The sequence below is a fragment of the Uranotaenia lowii genome, chromosome 3, assembly GCF_029784155.1.
Source record: "Uranotaenia lowii strain MFRU-FL chromosome 3, ASM2978415v1, whole genome shotgun sequence".
Lineage (NCBI taxonomy): Eukaryota > Metazoa > Arthropoda > Insecta > Diptera > Culicidae > Uranotaenia > Uranotaenia lowii.
The window spans coordinates 225,074,113-225,099,280 of record NC_073693.1 but is presented as its reverse complement, the minus strand read 5'-3'; the positions used below and the strand labels follow the sequence as shown (position 1 = coordinate 225,099,280).

The window sequence follows — 25,168 nt, the reverse complement described above, 5'->3', positions numbered from 1 at the left end:
ACGACTCAAAACAAACTCCTCATATAACTTTTTTTCGAAACGACAATGAAATTTCTTGAACTTTTCATCTGAGTGCTCGGAGTGATAACAGAAAAGATCCTTTTTAAATAATATCTCTAGATTTTCAAGAAAAATACCTGATTTTGTTTTTGAACAAGTGATTTTCATTTCCTTTTTAACAAAATGAAAATTGACAAAAATCAAGATTTAAAAAATTAAACAACAGGTTTTTTTCAAAAATGAGCTTTCTCAAAGCATTTTCCCTAATAACTACGCTACAAAATGGAACATCATCTATTGTGTGTGAGATTTGAAAAATTAGCCCAATCATATATGTTGTCAAACTTCCGTATTGCTTTGAAATAACAAACCATTTATTGTGATTCTCACGACTCACAAATGTGATGATTCTGAATTTGGTATTGCTACTGATAGGTAAGCTCTTTGAAAAAAAAAGTCGCTTTTCTCTATTGATTAATCAAATAAAAGCATACAAAAGCCTCCCAAACTGTGACTACGACATTCATGTTCACATTATTATTTGATAGTTTAGACAAAAAATTGTTTTTAAATAATTTCCCGATTTTGTTACTCTCCTCAATTTGTCACCCAAAAATTCATCAGGGGGGTGCCAAAATTAAGATTTCACTGTATTGACAACCAATAAAGATTTTTAAAGTTGGAGATCTTCAAATTAAAATACGACGTTAAAGTTTATTATTTCTATTCAGTTTTATTAGTGATCTGAGTTCATGATGAAAGTAGGGACTGAAAATCCAAAACTTAGAGTATATTTTTTCTAAATAGAATTCAGAGCTAAGGATAATGAGTCTAGACTCTAGAGTAATTAGCAGTGAAAGGTTCAATAGCCTAGTAAGTCTTGGAAATCCTTGTCCTTAATTTAGAAATCAAAATAGGAATCATAATCATAAATAAAAACTCATGTTTAAAAAAAACGAAATGACCACAACAGATACCATTCGAAAGCGTGACAAATATGAGTACTTACATTGTGCTTTTAAAAGCTGTGTTTCCAAAACGGAACAGACGAACAGTAAAACTTAAAAAACTGACATTGGAAACAAATAAATTTTTACGCCAAAGAAACTAACGCGGCAACACACAAAACAACTGCCTTGTTTTTTCTGCCAACATGGCGACAAATGGCCGCCTCAATTTCTATTGTTTGCTTCGGAATTGACCTACTATTGAACGAAAGGATTGATTTATCCAAAATTAAAATAGGGTGACCAGATAGGGACAATAAAAATTTGAACTTTATAGAACGAATTCGGAATTTCAATGATAAATTATGAAATCGGAAAAAAGAAGTTCAAAATGGTGAAATTCTTGATTCGAATTTCCAGATTCTGGACTCCAAAAATTCAGAATGCTGTGAATTATAAATTTTAGGAATTTAGAATTTAAAATAGATGTTTGAGAATCGAGGCTTCGGAGTTCAGAATTCTGAAATCGAAATTCGGAATACATAGCTCTGAACTTTCTATCAAGTGATATTTTACCCAGACCGGAAGTCGAGATGCCCTCCCAAAACAAAATAAAAAAAATTAAAGTTAAGAGTTGTGGACTCTTAAGTCTGAACTTAGGAATCCATTTTGTTATATTCATCAAATAAATTTTATTTAATATCTTCGGAAAAGGCAAGTCAACGATAGTTCCATTTTGATTTCATAAAGCTCAAAAAATTAAAATAAAAAGGCTTAGGTATTGGAAAAAAATTAAAATCAAATAAGAAATAAAAAAAAACATAGACTTTTGCTCTGAAAATTGAAACGTTTTATTTCGATTTTCCCAAACCAATATCCGACTTCAACCTCCGAGTCACTCGTAGCTGATGCGATCGTTCGTGCCCTGCCAAATGATCGGCGCGGCCGAACTTTTTCCCGCACTCGGTACAAGTGTACCTCGATACGCCATGTTTGACCACGTGGTGCCGTTCCAGATCCTGATACCAATGGAACTGTTTCGGGCACACGGGGCAGGCGAATTCCTTTTCTTCGCTTTGGTGACGGCTCGTGTGTTTCTGTAGCTGATCTTCGGTGCGAAATCGTTTGCCACAAACTGTGCATCGGTGCTTTGTCGACTGTAGTTCAGTATGTTTGGCCTTGTGATGCTGAGTGAGGCCACCCTTGCTATAGAATCTTTTCTGGCACTCCGGGCAACTGAAAGCTGTCGGCTGGCATGTCTTGTTGTTCTTAGTTGTCGTTAGATCAGGAGCTAGTGGAGATTTGTAGCTTAGTTCATTAGCTGTTGATAGAATTGGATCCACGTTGATGGAAACTTGTGATGATTGGTTTGAGATTATCTCTTTTCCAGTTCGCACATCCTTCTGTTGACAGGGCACGTAAATATTGGATTCCCTATCAGGTTGTACGACATATTCCACCGTGAGCGTTTGGAAATGTGACGTTTCGTATCGGCGATCAATGACGGACAGATAAGAACCGCCGGTAGCACTGTAGATCTGGAACTGTGACGAGAAATCATCCAGAAAGGCTGTTGAGATTGGTTCCAGCCCAATCGGTAGTGCATTGAAGTTTTCGGCAGCAATATAGGGTGAAGATTGAAACAAAACATTAGATTGAGTCTCCGAAGAACCCTGGGAGAACTTACTGACATGCCACTGACGTTGTAGGGGTTTATCCAAACCATAAACACATGTCTCTGTCCATCCTTGATTGGTTTCTTTGACTTGAAAATAGGTCATTATGTTATTTTTTTTTTCTTTCACCTCTAAAACAAAAAAAAAGTAAATTCGGGATCAAGAGACTCTCGGAAACAATACTTACATTTTTGTTTGGATTCAATACACAACTCAAATGATAAATCTTTCAGTCAAAACACAGAAGTTAGTGATCTATTGTGATCTGTTTAGTTAGTGTGAGTGATCAAACGCTCTCCTAATTTATAGCAACTTGTGACACACTTATTATTTACAATCTGACGGAAAAAAACGAATACATTTTTATCACATCGGAAATAATCTAATAGGCATATTTAGCACTAGACATACCGACACTTTGTATATACCTTTTTATACCGCCGGGGATCAAATGACCCCTAACACTTTTTCCGCTAACACTCTCTTGTTTCTCAACCGATTTTTACTAAATTTATAGTTTTGGAAAGCTTGTAACGCGACTCAAATGATTCTCAGGCAATATTCAGCTATAATCATCAATTTCAAAGTTATTCAAAATCTTTGAAAAAAAACTGAAAAAACATGCATCGGGAAAAAGTCTGTAAGTCAGTTATTAGGTGCTCGAAAAAAATCACTTAGTGCTTGCAAAAGCTGAAGTTAGAAGCTATATGTTGCACATATGTAATTTTTTTTTTAAATTTCTTCAGATCATAGGCACAAAAAATCTAAAAAGTGGAGTGAAAACCGAATGAACAACCACCAAAGCTGATCCAGTCACATTAGAATTTTTTTGAAAAGAGAATTGACAAGCTGACGTAATTTGTGCCATTTTGGCATCTTTAGAATTATAAAACACCATGTTCAAATGTAGCTATTTTCAGAAATTTTTATCAATATGCATTTTCGAAGACTTACGTTACAAGCTTTCCAAAACTATAAATTTAGTAAAAATCGGTTGAGAAACGGCGGTATAAATAGGTAATCATCAATAGAGGTATCACATTCATTTTTCGAAATCTACAAACTTTAAAAAAAATGATTTCAATGAAAAAAAGGCGTCAGTTGAAAATAAAAATAGTCATGAAGAAAAATTTTGCGAAAAACAACAACTATAATAGGAGTGATAGCCATTTGAAGTTAAAAAAAAGTCATTTGACTCCGGTATGTTTAGTGCTAATATTGGAGGTCTTCGAAAATACTCTTCCCCTAAAGGTCTGAATCGATTTTTATATTCAAGGCATTAGATATGGAGTTTTTTTTAAATAAAAATATTATGTTTGACCGAATTTTTTTTTATCAGTATCTTTGTCAATTTTCACATCAAGAAATGCATAGGTATGAAAAAATACATAAAGCCTAAAATATAGGCCATTCACTTCTCCAAGAATTATGGAAGAAATCGGTACGAGAAAACATCATTTTTCAAACTAATCCCAGGTTCAGAATTCAGTTTTACAGTAACAATTACAGTTTTTCAAAATTTTCTCACTTATTGGTAGTAATCTATTTCTGAATATTAAATTTTAAATAAGATTAAATTCACTTCGTAGATTCTGGTTCCTTATATCTAATCAAAATCGAAATTGAATTTGTGTTTTCATATTTCGGATTATGTATCCAGTTTAGGATTCTTGGTTTTCGGTTCAAATCATCAATGAAAATTGAAATAAAAAGTCTTTGTTTGAAATCGTCATAAACTAGGTTTTACGTTTCTTTCAAAATTTGATTCATGATTTTTGAAATCTTTCGCATTTTTTACATTTAATTAATGTTTTTTTACAAATATGAAAAAAATAGGAATTATTCTGAGTTTTTGTTTATGTTCAGATTCGAAGTTCATGAACGTTATTCTTATGCAAAAATTCAAACATAACAAAGCTTCAAAATGGCGATATAGATTCGTCATTCGAAATTTTTATTTTTATTTTACATTTACAAGTTGGATAAGAAATACATATTTTAAATAAAGATTAATCATCGAAACCCGAAACATCAGAATTATAATTATGAATTCATAATTGAGGGCTCTGAAACTGATTTCTATTCTTGACTCATATTTCTAAATTCAGAATTCGTTTTCATGTTCGTTTCAGAAAACGTATTAAAATTCCGCAGATTGAAAAATTAAATTTTGAATCCAGGTTCAAAACTAAGATTCAAATTAAGCTCACAAATGAGTTCCACAATAAAAATAAAATTATCAAGATAACTATTTCGTCTTTTTTCTTGGGAAATTCCGGCTTGCAGTCTATTTTAGAGCAAAAATGATTTTTGTTTTATGTATCCAACGTTTCAATCCGTTTTGGATCTTCTTCAGGGACTAAAAAAATGTATTTTTCAATTAATTTTGACCGATTACAAAATATTTGTTGTGAAATGTTTACCGAAATGTAATATGTAAAATAGACAGCTTTACAAGACCAGTCGAGCCGACAAAAACAAGAAAACGACACTTTTTAGGTAAACATTTCACAACAAATATTTTGTAATCGGCCAAAAATCAATTGAAAAATACAATTTTTTAGTCCCTGAAGAAGATCCAAAACAGATTGAAACGTTGGATACATAAAACAAAAATCGTTTTTGCTCTAAAATAGACTGCAAGCCGGAATGTCCCAAGAAAAACACAAAAATCAGTCGATCCCCAAATATAAAAAAGAGAACTAATTCGATAAGGATTTGAAATTTCAAAAGATTGCAGGCTTAAAATAGTGATTGTTATTAGCGGGTTTAACTTTCAGCGGAAATGAAACACAAAACGTGATAATTAACAAGAAAACTTTATTCGACTTGATTTGTCGGAAGTTAGCACACGAGTGAGCACTTTTGGTTGAACAAAACAACAGCCAACCGTTTTTCTGGCACTGTTGCCAATCTGTGTTATTTTCAGTGAGCATTACACACTCAACACTCCTCCTTAATGGTCACGAACTTCATCTAGACCCATTCCCGGACCTTGTTCGGACCAACCAGCTCCGTCAAAACATTTGCAGTCATCTCCTCCTCAGTAGCAGGATCGGAATTAGCTTAATGGAATTTCCATTCACTCTCGTCAAGCTTTTTCCTGTTCCTCACAGCATCCTTTGTACGACAGTCGAGCCTTCGATGCCAAAAAAGCTCGTACAAATCTGTATTCATTGAATCCGCCCACTACGCCCTCTCCGGGAATTCCTTCAGCTCGTACAGACCACCCTGCCTTTTTCCTTCGAACATCACCTCTCGATCCTTCAATACTTTACATCCTTCTCTCTCAAAAAGAACGGTGTAACCCAAGTCACAGATTTTTCCCACCGAGAGAAGATTCCCCGCCAGTTTGGGAACATGGTACACTTGCTTTAGACTCACATTCAATTTTGCCCCATTTTCCGTCATTAACGCCAGTTTTGCTTTTCCAGCACCTCGGGACAAAACCCGTTTCCCATCGGCAAGATACACTTCCAGTTTCTTCGTAGGATCCACGCCATCCAGCAGACAGGAACTGTTTGTCATGTGCGATGTGGCACCGGAGTCCAAGTACCATCGATTTTTACCACATCCTTGTGCAACACCCAAACACATTTCCATCTCCACCGGAATTTCAGCAGCAACATTAACTTTGGCGCCACTTTTCCGCTTTTCCTGTGACTTTCTAAATTCCGCACAGTCACGTCGAAAATGCCCCTCTCGTTTGCAGAAATAACACACAAACATCTTCCCTGGAGCCCACTTGGATTTTTCGCCGATCACCAAAGCCTGTTCGCTTACACTTCCATTGCACTCTTGCCGCCTCCGCCACTCATCACGCAATTTGCACTTAATAAACTCAACCGTTAGCTCGTTTTCCGAACGATTCTCAATGACATTTATTAAGCTGCCATACGATGGCGGAAGGCTCGACAAAATAAGCGCCATAAACACTCGATCCTTGAGCCCTTCTTCCATCACTTCCAATCGATTCTGAAGCGCTGTCATCTCATTCAGATGTTCCGGCAAATTTCCCTCTTCCGACAGCCGCAAAGAACACAATTTCCGCAGGACGTGGAGAGCCGTGGACAGCGACGATTGTGCATGGATGCCTTTCAGAGAATCCCACATTTCCTTCGCGGTGCTCTTGCGGATAATGTGCACGAGCTGGCAATCCTCCACAGCCAAACCGATCATAGCACGGGCTTTTCCGTCTTTCAGCTCCCACGCTCCATCGGCTCTCTCCGGCTTCGGATTTTGCACCATCCCGAACAGATCTTCCTTCCGCAGCAGCAGCTCCATTTTAAAACACCACACATCGTAATTCTCCTCATTTAGTTTGTCCATAAGCACTTTTGTGTCCGCCATTTTTATCTTCAAAAATGCACCAAAAGTCTAACCAAAATAAATATCACCGGGAGAAAATACGATCTGAATGTCCTCGGAATGTTCACAATATCACGTTACACAATTTCACGCTGGGCCCCATAACCTATTAGCGGGTTTAACTTTCAGCGGAAATGAAACACAAAACGTGATAATTAACAAGAAAACTTTATTCGACTTGATTTGTCGGAAGTTAGCACACGAGTGAGCACTTTTGGTTGAACAAAACAACAGCCAACCGTTTTTCTGGCACTGTTGCCAATCTGTGTTATTTTCAGTGAGCATTACACACTCAACAATTGTTAGTTCGATTTTAATATCCAATCAAAGTCAGTTCGTTTGTATAATTAAGCTAAAGATGACAAAAATGAAGTGGAATTTGATTTCATTTTGCAAGTTTTGTCTTATGAAAATTAAAAAAGAAACACATCCACAGGAAATGATTATTAATGAAAAGTAACTGATGATGAATCTTCTCTTTAAGAAATTGCCAGGAATTCCATATGTTTTGGAATACTGTTCGACATTCTAAATATTGCAGTTTTTTTCGAGAACCAAATTTTAAACTAAAATCTTAAACTTGGATCGAGTAAGCATAAATCCGAATTGAACCACAAGATTTGAATCTTTTACTTAAACTTTTAAAAATTGATTTTTTTTAATTTTACTTTTTTAAATTGATAGCTTTCTTAAAAAAAGCTTATTGTTAGTAAATTAAGCGGGCCAGGTAACCCGGTATTACCCGGACTGGCCCAAAATTTTGTTGAAAATATTCTGATTTTTTTTACTTTGGAAAATCAAACGAAAAATTCAAATTGCATCGTATTTTTTTTTGTCTTTATTTAAGAGGTTTTCAGCCGCAGGCTGGTTCGCCTCTGTAAAAGTTGTATTATATACTTAAGAATTACAGGTCATTATACAAACTTGATTCTTTGAGAAATTCTAGCAATTTTTCTTCATTCACTGGGTCATTGGAAAGTGCGTTGCGGATAGATTGGTCAATATCGTATGTTTCTCTGGTGCCATGGAAACCGGGACATTCTGTGATGATGTGTTCTACCGTAAGTCTCGTGTTGCACTGCTCGCAAATCGGTGTGGATCCTCCTTCTAAAGTGTGTCGATGAGTAAGCCTTGTGTGTCCAACGCGTAATCGTGATAATATTGTTTGGTCTTTTCTGTTTTTCTGATCAGTCCAGATGTTAGGGTTCCCCTTGATTTTAGCCAAAAAAAGATTTCTATTGGAAGACCAGATGTTCGTCCAAGCTCGCCAGATCATGTTTTTGACCCACAAATGAAGGTCTGAGGCTGGGATATTCATAGGATTCGGTTGTTCATCTCTGCCAAGTGATGCAAGTCTATCTGCTTCCTCGTTGCCATGAATTCCGGTATGGCCTGGTATCCAGCAGAAGGTGATGTTTGGTGGTTGAAGTTTTTGTATCCTTTGAATCCAAGGGTGCCGATTTTTTGGGTTTCCCAAGGCACTCAAAGCGCTAGCGGAGTCTGTGAAAACGACGGTATTCCCAGAAGATGTATCTTGGTGACTGATTGCAAGTAATATGGCCGCAACTTCAGCAGAGAAAACAGATACTTGTCCAGGTGAGTTATGTGCTATTGCCACAGAGGGGCCGTAAAGGCCTGCTCCTACTTTATCTGATGATTTTGAGCCATCGGTGAATAATTTGTCAAAAAAGAAAAAATTTTGCTCTACAATCGAATTGTAATGGGCAATTACTTTTCTGCAAGGGTCTCCAACACGAACGTTTTTTTTTTTTATTTCACAGTTAATCTTTATTTTGCTTGCATTCCACCTTAGATCTCCTAGCCGTTCTAGGCGTTCTGTGCTTGGCAGTTCTAAGTCCGTGTATTTTGGAAAATTTCTTTGGCATGGTTGTAAAAAAATTAGTTCATCTTGGCTCAATGATTTTTCGTATATACTTATGGCTTTTTTAACAGCATGAAGGGCCACAATCAAATAGAAAGGCAAAACCCCAGCTTCTGCACAAGCAAAAAGGGCTGGAGAACTAGGTAATAAACCTCCGGCGTTTCTGATCATGCTGTTGTATACGGGACTTAAGATATCTATTAGTTTATCAAAAGCTGTACTTGTGGTTTCCAGACCATATAGCAGTTTACTTGTTACTACTCAATTACCAACTCTGAGAATCGTCCGACGATTGTTAACATTGTGACGTTTGCTAATAGTTTTAATCAATCTCGATCGGCTTGTTATTTCTGATTTTACTCTTCTAAAGTGCGGTTCAAACGAAAATCTGCGGTCAAACGTTATGCCGAGTATTTTTGGGCTCTTTGCGATACGGAATTTCTTTTCCGTCAAGTTCTGTTTTGAACTTCCATGGATGATGATTTTCTTGACATACATGACTTCTAACACTTTTTTCAGCTGACATGCAAAAACCTACTGACTTCGCCCATTTTGAAATTCGATTAACTGCTAATTGCAACTTCCGTTGGTTGATTTTCAAACTTTTTCCTGTAACTATAGTTATTATGTCGTCAGCGTATACAAAAACGTGAACTCCTTTATTCAAAACAGAAAAAATTGAGTTCATTTGCTATTAAGAAGAGTGTAACTGCCAATACTGATCCCTGTGGTACGCCATTTTCTTCACGTTTAATTGATGAGATGGATTCTCCAACAACTACTTGGAACTTTCGATCAGATAAGAAATTAGATATGAACTTCCCAAGGCGACCATCTATTCCCCAAAGTTTTAATTGCTTCAGGATACCCATCTTCCAGGTTCTGTTGTAGGCTTTAGAGATATCGAGGGAAACAATATCTACGTGGAGACCGTTTAAGATTGCTTTTTCAATAACGTCGCCCACATTGGCTAAATAAGTGCCAGTTCCACGGCCTCGGCGAAAAGCATGCTGTCGATTGTCAAGCCATCCGTTTTCGTCCAATAGAGTTACCAAACGCCGATTCACCATCCTTTCGAAAACTTTGGAAGGGCAACTTGTGAGACTTATGGGTCTGAAGTGACTAGGCTCCCTACTTTGTGTGCCGTTTTTTGGGATTGGCACGATATGACTGTTTCTCCAGCATTCAGGATACGTTCCTTGACACCAAAGGTCGTTAAAAGATTTCAAAGGTGCAGATTTTGCTGGAAGAGGTAATCGTTTCAGCATAGGATACCCAATTAAACAAGGTCCAGTAGATTTCCCACTAGAATTGTCGAGGGCGAAAATTAGTTCGTTCATACTAAACACCAGGTTGTAGTCCCGTTCAAGATTGGTCATATGATTAAATATAATCCCTTCTTCATCTGCTTTAGCCTTTGAAATCAAGAAGGCATGATCATAGTTGGTGGAAGCGGAGAGGTCTTGAAAGTAATTTCCAAGCCCTTCCACTATTTCTGATGGTTCCTCAGTAAATTTTCCGTTAAGTTTCAAAAAAAAAACCTTGCCATCTGCGTTCTCCATTCAAGGAATTTACTCGGTTCCACAGTTCAGCACTCGATGATTGGGGACTGATCCCATCCAAAAACTCTTCCCAGCAGCGTCTTTTGCTTTCGGCTAATATTTTAACGGCACGAGTTCCGAGCGGCACAGTATCTCTGATGGTATTCAGTGTGTCGTGGATCTCCTTGAGCAAGTTTTCTGAGACGTAGATATTTGCGTCGTTTCTTTACTGCGATTTTAACTTCGTCATTCCACCATCGAGTCGCTCTCCTACCCGCTTTACCACCCGTACGAGGAATACATTCGAGGCTAGCTTCATAAACGATGCTGTTGAGCTCATCGATTGTGTATGAGATGTGGCTGTCTACCCGTTCAAGTAACAAATTTTCGAATTTTTCCCAATCAGCACTGTCATAAGACCATTTTTTTGACGTTGTAGAGAAGGTAGGGTTGTTCTTTTGGTTATTTCGATTGGAAAATGATCGCTCCCCCCTGGTGTCGTGATGAACCATCCAATCAAATGTACTTGCAAAACCTGGTGAGCATATCGATAGATCAATGGCAGATCTAGTTTGGCCTCTAAGAAAAGTGTCTGTCCCATTGTTGAGAATAGTGAGATTATACTTTTCTGCTGTGTTGAAGATAATGTTTCCCCGAGAGTCTGATCTTGAGGATCCCCAAGATCTGTGATGTGCATTAAAATCTCCGAGTACGATAAAAGGCCGTTCGAGTTGAGAAAATAAGTCAGATAGAAGTTTCTCCAACTCAGAGATTTTCCCGGGTGGTATATAAATTGATACGATTGAAACTGGAGTATGAGATTCAAGTTTAACCCCGATCGATAGGAGAGGACTATTTAAAGCTATCAATGTATGTGGGGTGGGTTTTCGAATTGCGATTGCTACGTTTTGGTATCTGGTCTCGCCGTTTTTTGTGTACCATGAGTACCTACCGCCAAACCAAGAATTGAGCACAAAGGAGTTGACTCGGTGTAGCTCTTGAAGGGCGGGTACCTCAGGGGGGTTGGGTGTAACGATGAGAGTGAGATCATTTATGTTGTTCATCAAACCGTTGATATTCCACTGGAGAACCAGACGGTGGGAAATGCTACTACTGTCGTTCAGTTGGGCTCGAGATCCATGGGAATCGGTTGAAGTAGAACGTGATCTAGCTTCTGCTTCTTCATTGGCGATGTGTGTTACGTTTGGAGGGCTTGATGAAATCACTACGGCTGGGCTTGAGGAATTTTGCCTTGGTTCGAAACGGGAGCTGGTTCCTTCACCTGGCTGCCAGTCAGACGCAAGTTCTGGAAATGTTGGAGGAGTAGCAGCTGTTTTTTTTGGCATTGGATTGGGTACTGACCTTAGTACCACCCGGTTGCCAATCACTGGCGACCACCGAAGTCCTATGGATCAACGGTGGGGCCTGTGAAAGGCCGAGCGGGGGTGTTAATGATGTTTTGGTGGGATCCTTCAAGGTACATCTGATGTTCTGCGATCTCCTGCTCAGAGCAGTTGTGTGGAAGATTTGTTGATTCGCTAATCCATGAATTGAGCGAAAGAGAAATGATCCGGTTTGGTTTTTCGAGCAATGAGATCCTCGATGGGGCTACAACCGTTCAGTCGTGCTTGAAATTCAAAGGTGTCAGTCGGAGTCGAAAGTGTCCGGGTTTTTCTTGGGGCGAAACGAACTCTGGTTTCATCGCCGGGTCCCAGTCGGGTGCAAGTCCTGGAATTGTTGGAGGAGTAGCAACTATTTCTTTTGAAGTGGAATGGGTACTAACCTTAGTACCATCCGGTTGCCAAACACTAGGTTGCCAAACAACGGCGGGGCCTGTGAAAGGCTGGGCGGGGGTAGTGATGATGGGTGAAACAGTATAGTGTTGTCTTCAACGGTGAAGTGTTCTACTTTCGGTTCTGGAAACGACGATCCGGTGGAGTGCCTTCTTTTTTTATTTGTTGCGGAGCATGAAGTGTTTTGTGGAACGGAAGTGATGATTCTTTTTTGTGTGTTATTGCTGGTAGATGTTAGACTAATTTCTATTATATGATAAGCCATATCGGAGGAAATAAAGGTTGGTTATTTATGATATGAAGATTGTTTTAATTGCTGTTCGCCGAAAAGCATATCGACGTCATCAGAGGAGATGATGACCTCTTGGCTGGGTTCGGGGACAGGTTAGTAATCTCTTAGATTCAGCGTCCGTTGCTGTGGGAGATATATCAATGTTTCTTTTCCTGCTTATACTACGAGTAGCAATCCGATTGGTGGAGTTCTGAGGGTAATTTTTCAAGATTTTTTGGGTTTGATTAATTGCGTTAGGTTGTTTCGGGCCCGAATCTTTTCGAGAGACACGATTTTTTTCTTGCTGTTGTGTTTCGGCGGGAGGGATGTTTGTAGTGGTTAATTTTGTCGTTCTAGATCGATCAGTTGTTGTTGCTGTTGTTGGTGTGGAAGGAATGATTTTTTGTTTTAAGGCTTCTAGTTCTGATTTGAGTGCAACGTAATCTTTCATTTGCTCACGAATTTTCAGAAGTTCGTCTCGTAGCATTTTGATTTCACGGTCTTTGTCCGAGTTATCGTTCAGTCTGTTTTGAACTTTACTAGCGTAGCTGGGGGCTTTTGATGACTCTTCTATTAATTTTCGGGCTTCAAAGAAAGAAATTCCCCGATCCGTTTTAAGGCGTATCACTGTTTCTTCTTTACGAAAAACAGGACACAATTTGCTTATCGGAGAATGGGCGCCTTCACAGTGACAGCAAAAAGGGGGATTAGTACAGGCTTGATTTTCAACCGATGGATGACTTTGGGAGCAAGTGAGGCATACCGATTTACTAGTGCAATACTTAGGAGAATGCCCGTAAGCTGCACAGTTACGGCATATTTGGACGCTATCGTAGTATGTTCTAACACTGATGCGAATGAATCCGAAAAATATATGATCCGGTCGTATGGTCCCCCGGAAGGTTAGTACGATTAAGGGAGTATTTAGAGTGGCTTCGTTCACTTTTTTGGTTATTCTTCTAACAGCTGTGACTCCTTGATCTTGCAGTTCCTTTAGGAGATCTGGTTCAGCAACATCAATTGTATCAGCATCGTAGACTATTCCTTTGGTGAAATTGTGTCTTGGATGATCGACAACTTCCACAGGGGTTCTACATTCGTCTAATAAGTGAGACATTCCAAGAAGAGCCTTGTACAATTGGGCAGACTGTGTACGGAGAACGTACCGTGTACCCCGTGCTTCTTTTGTAGCTGTTACAAAGGACCGGTTTTCGTACCCGATAACTGCTTCAATAGAACGGGCAATGATAAATGGGTTTGATGGTAATCTCTCTTCCTCTATTTGTTGATTTGTTGAGGGTCTTCAGTTTCGGGTATTTCTTTTCCATTCGATTTCCTAGCGCGAAGCAATAACACACGTAGTATTCCATCGTTGTGGCGGGTTGTCATATAAGCTGGTAATGTTCCTTCAACCGGATAGGGAGGAATCCCCGGTAATGTTCCCGCCATGGCGGGGTAACGTCTAGTTCCCTCAGAGGTTCAGATTTTTAGTTGAACGACAATGAGAAAATCAACTTTTCAACGTAATTTTGGTTAGGTACACTGTTTACTCGGGTCACCTAGAATACTCAATGGTGACAATGCGATAAAATTGATTTTCGCTTTATCAAACCTTCCACTTTTGTAAGTTTAATTTCAACACTCGATTGTTCTTTTACAAGTGCTAAAGCATATATTTCAGTGAAATTAATCACTTTACGATTCGTTATACCAAAGGATTTACCGAAAATAATACGATGTAGAAACACGCGTATTGATAAATTCGTGTACCCGATAAAACTGGAAATTGCATCGTATTATTCCTTTTATTTTGTCGCCAAAAAATGGATTTTCTTAAGCTAGATTTATTAAAATTAACATAAACGATTTTTTTGGAAGCCTGATACACGATTCAAAATCTGGTTATGTTTTTCGATGAAAAAATAATGATTTAAATGTTTTTTGTTGAATACCTGAATTTTTATTAAATTTTCCCGGATTTTGATTTGAAAATTGGAAAATGGATTTCTCGAATTTGGCCAGGTTTTAATAAAATAGACCTGATTTCCCCGGATTTGCCCGGATTGAATACGTGCGGGAGAACTTCTGGTAATCTTAAGCTAAGTTCAACAGATTTTGATGCAAATTTTAGGATTCCAACCATCGCTGAAAGTAAGTTTCCTATTTTGTTACTTAAGGAAATAATTTATGAAATCATTTTGCGGCTTTATCGGTTTTAAAGTTGAAATTAAAGACGGATAGAAGATCAGAAGAAAATTCTTAGGTGGTGAAAAAAAGGCGAAGAGCATTTGGAATAGAAGCCTGACCAAATACTAAATTCTTTGTCCCGCACCAATTTATTGTATTGAAGAAGTAGTTAGTACCCTATAGAGGAGGCACTACATTTTTCGATACAGTTGATTATGGATGGTTCAACAGCCATGTGAGTGCACATGTGCCGAACGGACAAAAAATTTAGCATGTGGTTACTCTGATAAGTCTTCTATTGTGCCCCCCTTTCCCCCTCCCTGAGTCAGTTCTTCCTACGGCCCTGTGATAAGCCAATTTTCAAGATTTGAAGCATGTAAACAATTTTCATGAATTAAATGAACCAGGATCAGCTTAGACATCTTTTTAATATCTTTCTTTTTTTTTGTTATATGGATAAAGCCGTTATCAAAACATTGAATGGTTATCATAATTTTAACTGTTAAAAGAAAATTGTAATCATAAACCATTACTTAGAAAACACGTATTCATAATTTTCCAGTATCTTGAAAAATTTGGGGTAAATATGAACACTTCTTTGTACGCGTGGTGGAGCATCCAGCTGTAGAAAGGTGTTTGTCGAGTTCAATTTATAACAGAAGCGTGTTTAAGATGTCAATAACTTAAATAACCATGAACTTAGTTGTTTCACTTTAACTTACAGAATTCTTCTTTTGAGGCTTATATTTTTATAATTGATTTTTTTTTTTGTTATTCAAGCGTCTTCTGGGAATGCCGGCAAGATTTATCGAAAACTGTTAAATTTTCGGTCATTTTTACCGAAAACCGTAAAACATTCGGTAATTTCAACTTATGATGAAAAGCGCGAGAACATTTGAGAGACACGAATCATTCCAAGTAATCATATTGCCGGCGTTTCGGTAATAATTTCAGACATTCCGACATAGTACATGTTTCGGTAAGATTCAAGAGTTTCGGTTACGGTTACCGATATTTCGGTAATAATCACCGATTTTTCGGAAAAAAAACTGTCTTTTCCTTAAATATTTACGGGAATTTCGGTAATGTTACATATTTTTCTGTAAATTCTACCGGCTGTTGATAAATATTACCGAACTTTTTTAGTTTTTCCCGCAAAAATTACCAGTATATTGGTAATATTTACAGGCCGTTAGGTAATAATTAAAGATATTTTGGTAATAATAACAGGTTTCTACCGGTTATTAGGTATTTATTACCGAACTTTTATAGTTTTTCGGGTAAATATTACCGGTCTTTCGATGAAAATACAGGCAGCTCGGTAACACAACAGGTTGTCACATTGACAAATGTCAATATTTTGACAGATGATCTTAGATGCGAACAACCTAGGCTGCCAGGTGCCCTGATTTGTCTAAAACTTTTCACTTTGACTTTTGCCCCTTCGTCCAGATCTTGCTCAGACACAGATGTGGCCCTGATTTTTGCTGAGAGTGCACAGGTTTTACAGGCTTTAAGATTAAAGTTCCAGATTCTACTAGAAATCTTACTTGTACGCCTTGGTTTATCGTCAAACATTCCTTAAAGCTTAATTTAATTAGTAGTAAACTTGAAGCTTTTTTCATTGCATCCCAAATCTTGATACTTAAAATCCCTACCTCATCTTTTGAAAGGGTTTTCTATTAAGAAGTGTAACTAAACAAATTAAGAAATTGAAACCAACAATTTTTTTTTGAATACTCATCCATCGAATACTAATCTAACACATCAACAAGTCATGTGACAGGTGATATGCGTCTTCTAAATGCTCAGCTCTACATTCAAAAGTGTTTTGATAAATTGCATAAAACCACACAATTCCTTTTCTTCCAGGTTTTTGGAGCTAATTTTTGCTGCCCTCAATCTAAAAATGCAACTTTCGAAATTAGGAAAAAATATTTGTCAAATTTTCGGACTTTTATGAAAAAATTTTAAACATTGCAAAAAATATTTTGATGTTAACGAGCTTTGATCACCGCTGATTCTTATTGGCTTTTCTAGTTGATGCTTTTCGGTGAATTTGAAATCAAATAAAAACAATTCTTTTGACGTTTCGGCCTACTACCTTCAGCCATCCTCAGAAAACTATATTATAAGCAAAAACTTAAATTAATACAAAAAATTCTATCACTATATCACTGCCTTTTGCACTTATTTTTCTTTAAGCAAAATCCAAATCGTTATGTTGTCTTCAACAAAATTTCTTAAATGGAATAAAAAACATTTTTTAAACTTTGTTTATTAATATCAAAAATCCTTGTAATGATATCTTTCCAAGTTTTTAAAAATTGTTGAATTTAAATTTTTTAGATAATTTTTTTTTCTGAAAGCAAGAATATCTATGCAAAATATTAATATCAACAAACACGCTCAGAATCAGTTTTTTTCTTTCATGTTTGTAAGTTCATCAGTAATCAATGATTGATTTTACTCAGATTCGAATCATTTTGAAACTCATAAACTCCCTATCGCTGAAACAAAAAGTGATGGAAAAAGCTTGTTAACGATTCATATTAAAAACATTCCAAATAAATCATCAAAACATGGGCACAAAAAATGCTTTTCCCTGGAGTTATCAATTAAATTTTATAAATAGGGTTTTTAATTGGTACCGTAAAACGGGGTAACATTGATCACCGGGGTAAATTTGACCAACAATAAACTTTTCCACATTATCACCAATAACTCAGTCGTTAGTTTGAATTTTTGAAATCTGATTTCTACGTTTCAAAGCCCTTGAATTGAGTATCAAATAGGCAAAATTTGGTAAGTTTTTGAATTTTTTTTTCTGTTAGTAAAAAATCTAGTTTCAAAATCTTAAAATATCTATTTTTCCAAGGCTCGCAAACAAACAGCTCTCCTGATGATACCAAAAAGCATTTAGAAGCAAACAGATTGTTTAATGTGAAAGTAAAACTTTTCTTTTTTGTATATGAACAGTTAGAGTGCTATTTTTATGATCATTTAATGATAAATTTTTGATATTTAAAAAATAAGGACATTTTTCCAAGAGTAAGCCTGTATTGGACAAATGGATAGGAAATAGGAACCCTATCCAATCGTTAACTTTGAAGAAAAAATGAAAATGGGAATAGTGGGAGTGCCTAGGGGAATGTGTGAAAGTAAAATTTCATTTGTATTTTGAAGCTCAAACTATTTAGCAATTATAATTATTTTTGCCCCTAAATGTAGGCAGCATCATAGTTCTTTTTTCGATTATGAATATTTTTAAAATAAAACGTTAAAAATCAAGGTTAAATTGATAAACTAGCATTTTTAAATATTATTAAGATGTTTTGTATCCTTTGTGTTCAAGAAAACTCGTTAAAACCGTCAGAATAGAGACTGATCAATGTCACCCCAAAGCATCATATTCTGAACAGAGACGAAAACGATTTCTAAATCAAATTAAAAGAGGTCTAATAAATTTCTGCATCCATGTTCTACGTTCATAAAAGTCCAGTACTGGTTTAAAAAATATAGAACATGCCACATTCCACTTAACAGAAAAAATTATCGAAATTTATTGAAAAAAGTGATCAATATTACCCCGGATTACGGTAATACGTTTTTATTGAAACAATTTCCAGTTTAAATGTAAAAAAAACTAATCTTTTGCATCTTCATATTCTGTTTAAATTTTCAAATGAATTAACCAAATTTAAAAGTATCGGTCATCCAAATTTCATCAATCTTTTAAAAAGGTATGTCTTTGTTTTTAAATTTATGATTTTTGTTATGAAAACATAACCTTCTTGGAAGCTTATTAATCTTAATTTTTAAAAAGAAATCATTGTTTATACCTTTTGTATTTCAATAGATGGCGAACTAATATACAGAGTTTGAAATTTTGAACTATAAACGTTTCCATTATTTATATTTTTTAATCTTTTTTTTTTGATAATCATGTTCCTAATAAATTTAAAAAGATTGAAAATGGATTCGAAGGATAAATTTCAAAGCTAAATTTTGATGCGCAATTTCAACTAAATTGGTATTTGATTTGTGCCTTCAATATTTACAATATCACTTGGTATTCCTTAATTTTATTTTTAATCAGTTTCTTATTAATCATTCATGAAATCAAATTTCCCAACCTGTACTTTGTCAGTACTACCTATATCAAAATAAAAGGCAAAAAAAGATTATTTTTTAAGTACACATTAATAACTTTACATCTTTGAATGATGTAGAGTTATTATTGCGAACTTAAAAAATAATCTTTTTTGGCCTTTTATATTAGTAATTGAAAGAATTTGATTTGATAAAAAAAAAGATTTTATCTCAGACTTTAGTCACTAGCACTGATTTATCCGAAGCTTTAAATTCTGGTTTTTTTTTTAGAAATAATAATTTTTATTTATGGTGTTTTGGACAAGTCCTTCTCCCCACGGAAGAGTCCTTCGCACGAGCCTGAGGTCGGCATGGTAAATGGTAGAAAATTGTGTTTTGTTGTTGTCAATTATTAACTATAATATAATCCGAAAATAAAACCAAACCTCTTGAGTATAACCATATAACCATAAAGTAAGTTTTATCCGGCAGCAGGTGAAGTGTTAAAAAATTTCTAATTTAACTTTGCAAAGTCATTTTCTTCTCTACTATGTTTGAAATCCGTCATGATACTGTTGACAGAAACAGTGTTGTTTTCTAATAAGGATGGCGGAAAGATCTCCGCTTAGTGAGAAAAGACATCTAGGATTGTTGAATGAACTTTACCAATATCGGTATCATAGAAAAATTAATCGTATTTTATCTGTGATTGAAATGAAGACGACAGCAAAATTCGAATACAAGCGAAATGTAGGCAAACAGCACAAATTTCATTCCAATTTCTAGTCGGTATTCGGGTTTTTGTCGAAGTGGAAATTTGAATTGAAATTCAATACCAAAATTGTAAACTCTGGCCTTCGGGTGATATTTTATCGCATTTTTTTAAGTATCGTTTCAGAGACAATCAATTTTTGATTCATCTATCAACCAAAAGTTGAAATAAAGGAAAAAAATACATATTCTTAACCTTATAATTGAATAATTCAAGAAACATTCAATAGCTGTGCTTGCAATAAGTACAAAGCTTCATTACGAGCCAGTTTGTTTTCATCCAACGCTGAAAGCTTTTTTCTCTTGTAGCCTTAAATTGTACATTTTAATTTTGAAAAATTTGAAAAAAAGGTTTGAGTCAATAATTGTTTAGTATTTTAAATTTTAACATTTGTTTTTTTTTTTCATTTTGAAATTAAATAATTTTCAATGATTGATATTCGTATCAGAAATCCAGCATTCAAAATTTAATTGAATGGATGCAGAATAAATTATTCAGTTGAGTATTTTAAGGTTGTTTCCGGAAACTTATCCTATTAAAAACAACACCTGACAGCTTCTTCATCTTAAATTAAAAACAACACAACCAACAGCTTCTGATTTTATTAGAATATCGTTCAAAGGGAAAAAAGTGTGATACGTACCAAATGAGACTGCATCCAGAAACAAACTGATCGTGAAAATGCCTACCGCCATACCAAAGGTATACCTGAATTTTTGAAAATACTCGAATTGGCATGGGTCGTTTAATGGTCGGTCAACTTCGGGTACTTTTCAACCCTTTTGGTAGCCAATGTGTTGCTATAGACTGGATTTAAATTTTCTTACCTTAACCGCTATGTTTTGATACTACTCCATTAGAAAATGTTTTCAAGGAACATTGCGTTAGGTCCTAGAAACCCCAATCTACCGAGAATACCTCATGCGGACTTGGTAGACTTCAAATAATTTCAAACTATAGGTAATGAAGAGCTCCAAAATTTACCGGATTCAAAGAACATTTAATGGATCAGCAAGCTTTTAAATGGAATTATTTCGATTAGTACACAGAACTATGCAGTTGTTAGAAGGGGTTTTAATGAAATGTATGACATCATGAAACATCAGCACGGCCTCAAATTTGAATCCAATCGATTTTTTTTTTTTTTGCTAGAGCAAAATTTGAATATCAACGAATTTCTAGAAGATCTTTTAAATCCCTTTTTGATGAATTTAGAATGATTATTGAAGAAAAGGAACAATAAGTCGGCTAGCTACATGACCTCTACTCGTCGGGCCAAACATTGACAAACTTTCATGAGAAATCAATAACCCGATTTCAATTTTTGGCAATTGAAAAATCTTGACACCCTAATAAATATTTTATAGCAAGTTTAGTCTTTCATCTTAAAAATTAGGAGACACAAATACTTTCAACACAAGCTGCATTGATGATGCTAATTGTTTAACAGTAACGGAAAATACTACTGTCCGGCTTAGAAAAAAGAGTGGGAAAGTAGATCAAAAACCATACATTTTTAAGTAGTGGTGCATGATCGAAAGTACGATCAGCAGTGCAGTTCGGAACAGGTAACACCACGCTTGAACATCGTTTTTTGTAGGAGGGACCTCTAAAGAAATTTAGCAAAATATCTTCCCTTCCTTCTCCCTCGACTCGAGAGCAAACGCCAGCACTAGGCATACAAAACGGCGGTTGGAAATACCTGCAATATTTTCAGGTAATTTTAAAAAGTATGTACACACAAATTGCAACTAAACCCGACTTTCCCCACACAGACAAGCAGCCGGACGAAAACTGACTTCCGCAATTCGGAAACCACGAATTAACGATTCCTGCGAATGGTGTCCTGTTGCTGAAACCTGCACTATTTAAGGGCCACCAGACGTCTAAAAAAGTTAGTTGATCTTCTGTAACGAAACATAAATCACATAGTTCTGAATGTCTTAGAAAAGTGTTTCTGTCTCCACAGAATATGTTCCTTAAGTTTGTGTTTCCTTATTAGACGGTCTTAAGTGATTTGGATTAAGACAATCGTACAAGTTTAGTGGTATACAATGTATGGGGATCTGGATCTGAGTTTTGGCGCTGTCTTCAATTTTGATGGATTGGGAGATCGCGTTGAACCGAGTTTCGATATTACCACATTGCAGAGTGAACATTCTGATTCGCAAACTTCAGCGAAAGGATTTTATAATGCTGCGGGATCCTTACTGCATAGCTATGACGATATTATGATTCCAACTCCACCACGATCGGTACCGGTTTCCGATGCAGAGCAGAGTCCAACAGCAGTCCAGGTTGTGGATGACAAAATTGGTTCGGTGTTGAATGATCCGGTGATGGATTCTGAAATAGACTTCCTTTCATTTCTTACACCAAATGCGTCACCGAGTGCCGTTGACCACACAAAATCCGTCCTAAAACCCGTGCAAATTGAAAGTTCTCCTGATAAAGAATCAGTACTATTAGCTAGTAACAATCATTCGGATGGTGAAGTGACAAACCCACTGCAATCTCCTGTACTCAGCCCCGTGATATCGCAAGACGCCTCACTTCCATCGCCTATTGCAGATAGCAATAGCAACCAGGCATCACAGTTCGATAGCTCTGTATTTTCACTGGAGATAGCAAGTCATCAAACAGCACAGCACAGCAATGCATGCCCCAAATTTATTGTGGTAAACAATGCATCAGTTCCTTCAGAAACGTACAACAATCAGTGCAACAACCAGTACGGCAATATCGTGCAATACCGAAGCAGCTCGCACGGCAATATGCCTGACGAACAACCGCAAGATTTGTTCAACGACTCGCCAGAACAGACGAATATGCTGCGAGATATGTGCAGGATCCTTTCACCAGAGGACATAGAAAGTGTAATGAAGGAGCTAACCGGAGAGCAAGAGTTTAAACCAGCTAGTCACTCACCCTCCACGGAGTTTGCAATGCAACCGGTTTGCAATGAGGTAGTTTTTAATGAATCAACAGCCGTCGCAGGCACAGTGAAACAAGAATATCCTTCGATGACAGTGCAATCTCTTTTGGGACACGAAGCCACGTATCTTCAACCTGTGCAAACATTTCATAGTAATTTTTTGCAAAATATAACGGACATTGCACAAGTAAATTCAACGGTTTCTTATAGCGAGAATGGTATGCCAGAAAATTCAGTACAAAGCCCTCAGCCGTTACTTAGTCCAATACCAAGTGAAGTTGATGAACAGTGTTTTTCGATTTCCGCTCAATTAGCTCATATTGAGCAAACCAATATGTCTGCGGAACACTTGAGTTTGATAAAAGAGCTGTATAATCTACAGCAGAGCAACGAAGCTGCAATGCCAGAAATTCCTGTTGTGGTAAACGAAAACAACTCACCTATTGCCACCGAACCAGAAATGATCAATTATGAAAATGTGTTGTTCCTCAACCCACCGCAGTTCCACAATCCTTACGTTGCCCCGCCTGATAATGGTATGGTAAATCAACCAAGTAACTTTTCAGAGCATCAAAACGAAGAGATAGTTCCACTTCAACCAATCGATCTATCAAAGGGTCCACAATCGGAAACTCAATCACAAAGGGAGGTGCAATCAGACCGACAGCAACTTCCGGTGAACTCTGGAGCGAATTTTTCTTCCGCGAATGAGGTGCATCAGCAACAAACTCAAACTAGTGTCATAAGTGTCGAAACGCTCAACCAACTGAAACAAGCCTTTCCAAATAGCGTTTTTGAACAGTTTGTTTCTAGCACAAAGCCCGGCACAAATCTAGTCACAGTTGAAATTCCTAATGGCGTGGTAATTCTCAAATCACTGGATACCACAGTAAAGGACAAGAATCAGAACAATCTTCCAAAATCCACAAAATTGTCTACGCAGAACCCACTCACCGAACCAATTAAAAAAAAGAATCCGACGATCCAAATCCCAGCGTCATCCGTACAAGCTGCTCAGAAATTAATTCCAGTACGCAAAATATTGCCACAAACTTTATCCATCTCAAACGGCTCCAGCTCTATAATCATTCAACCGAATTCGATCTCGCCAGCGGTTGTGCCAACAACTGTAAATCTCAAAAATCGATCGATCCCCATCGTTCGCATACCAAGCAAATCGCAGACCGTAACAAACAACTTACAAAAAATTCACATTTCAAACCAACAAACTCTGTTCAATCCTGTCACCGCACAAAAGGTCTCCCTACAACCTCCACTTAAAATGCAGAAGATGAACCACGTGATACAACCCAAACCGCAGATGATGGCTTCAACGGTAAATCAAAGCAGTTTGATCAATTTGCTGGGCTCCACTTCGGCGAACCCGGCTACTTTGACTTTGAAGACAAACACGCCAGAACCTCAACCTAGCACCAGCTCCATCGTCCCAATCGCAGCAAACGTATCCAACGTTGAATCATCGGCCGAAAAAGTCGACGCTAAGCCATCGGTGTCAGCTTCTCCCGGTCAATACCGCATCGTTCAACGTGAACAAACTGGTGGAATCCCTTGCTTCGAAATCATTGCCGACAACCTACAGCTCGAACCTAAAACCGAACCAAACAAATCCGCAGCCGAAGTGGTGCAAATCCACAAAAGCTACTGCCTCAGCAACAACGGAAGCGCCGCCTTCTATCCGGTCAAAGAAATGTACGAAAAGATGGTACCCTCGATTGCACCGGATTCCGACCAACCAATGATCGCAAACGAAGCACCCAGCTCGGAAGCGGCGAACGGCGGTGCCACTCGGAAACCACGAAAATCCAACGTCAACTACAACACCGGCTGGTACTGCGCCCCCTGCGAGAAATCTTTCGGTCGAAAGGGAAGCCTAAAGCAGCACATCACATCGTACCACAGCGAGCCGAAACCGTTCGAATGCGGCACCTGTGGCAAACGCTACGCCACGGAACCTAAACTACAAGAGCACGAATCGAAACACTCGGAGGAAGCCAAGAAGTTTCAGTGCAGCGATTGCCCGAAGAAGTACGTTCACCTGAAGGATCGGGATCGGCACTGGATTCTGCACCACGGGCAGCCACCGATCTACTGCAAGTACTGCGGCAAGGGATACTGTCGGGCCGATCATCTGCTAGCTCACGAGATATCGCACGAAAAACATAGGGACGCCAATGGCGATGTCATCGTGAGGCCCGGAAAGAAAAGAAAACACGCGGATACTGAAAACTAACGCGATTAGATAAGTCCCATTTATCGTTTTTTCCAAACTTAAAAAATGTACTGTTTTGTAAACATTTCAAAACTTTTTCTGTATTTTGCTCTTTTAATCTGTGAATTTGATAGTACAAATTTTTTAACTGGTCCATTGTAGAATAAGTAAAATTAATGTTTTTTCCGTATTGATAAACTGAATTTAAAGTCTTTTTGTATCGATGTTACGCTATCATGAAACTGTGCCTTTTTTATGTACGTTTACAATACATACTGAATCAAGCTATGTAATTATAATACATTCATAATTTCTACTTAATCAAGTTTTGATTGCTTCTGTTTATTTCTTTCAATACTCTTTACATATTTTTATCCGAAACATTCCCTTTTGTTTGAACAATAAATATTAGTTTTTTCATTTAGTACGTACAAACAGAGGTCGCACTGGGTCGATTTTTGAAAAAAAAAAAGT

At 37.1% G+C, this 25,168-nt stretch overlaps 2 protein-coding genes across 3 annotated transcripts; one reads left to right on the top strand and one right to left on the bottom strand.

Annotated features, from left to right (window-relative positions):
- Positions 1-1,798: 1,798 nt before the first annotated feature.
- Positions 1,799-2,897, bottom strand: LOC129753132 (gastrula zinc finger protein XlCGF53.1-like). The gene is made up of 3 exons (XM_055748929.1): positions 2,811-2,897; positions 2,635-2,754; positions 1,799-2,517 (listed from the first exon to the last, which is right to left on the bottom strand). Exons 2-3 carry the CDS (start codon positions 2,726-2,728, stop codon positions 1,799-1,801), a joined length of 813 nt encoding a protein of 270 aa, XP_055604904.1. The 5' UTR covers positions 2,729-2,754; positions 2,811-2,897.
- Positions 2,898-21,075: 18,178 nt separating this feature from the next.
- Positions 21,076-24,936, top strand: LOC129756537 (uncharacterized). 2 transcript variants are annotated; one of them, XM_055753447.1, is made up of 3 exons: positions 21,076-21,246; positions 21,305-21,423; positions 21,499-24,936. In XM_055753447.1, exon 3 carries the CDS (start codon positions 21,584-21,586, stop codon positions 24,713-24,715), a length of 3,132 nt encoding a protein of 1,043 aa, XP_055609422.1. In that variant the 5' UTR covers positions 21,076-21,246; positions 21,305-21,423; positions 21,499-21,583; the 3' UTR covers positions 24,716-24,936. The 2 variants fall into 2 exon arrangements, with proteins under 2 accessions (XP_055609422.1, XP_055609421.1); XM_055753446.1 differs by having other exon boundaries at positions 21,305-24,936.
- Positions 24,937-25,168: the final 232 nt, after the last annotated feature.

Coding starts and splice junctions, on each gene's coding strand:
- LOC129753132 (XM_055748929.1), bottom strand. CDS start 2,728: ATGACCTATTTTCAAGTCAAAGAAACCAATCAAGGATGGACAGAGACA. Junction 2,518..2,634: donor ACAACGTCAGTGGCATGTCA/GTAAGTTCTCCC, acceptor CAATCTCAACAG/CCTTTCTGGATGATTTCTCG.
- LOC129756537 (XM_055753447.1), top strand. CDS start 21,584: ATGTATGGGGATCTGGATCTGAGTTTTGGCGCTGTCTTCAATTTTGAT.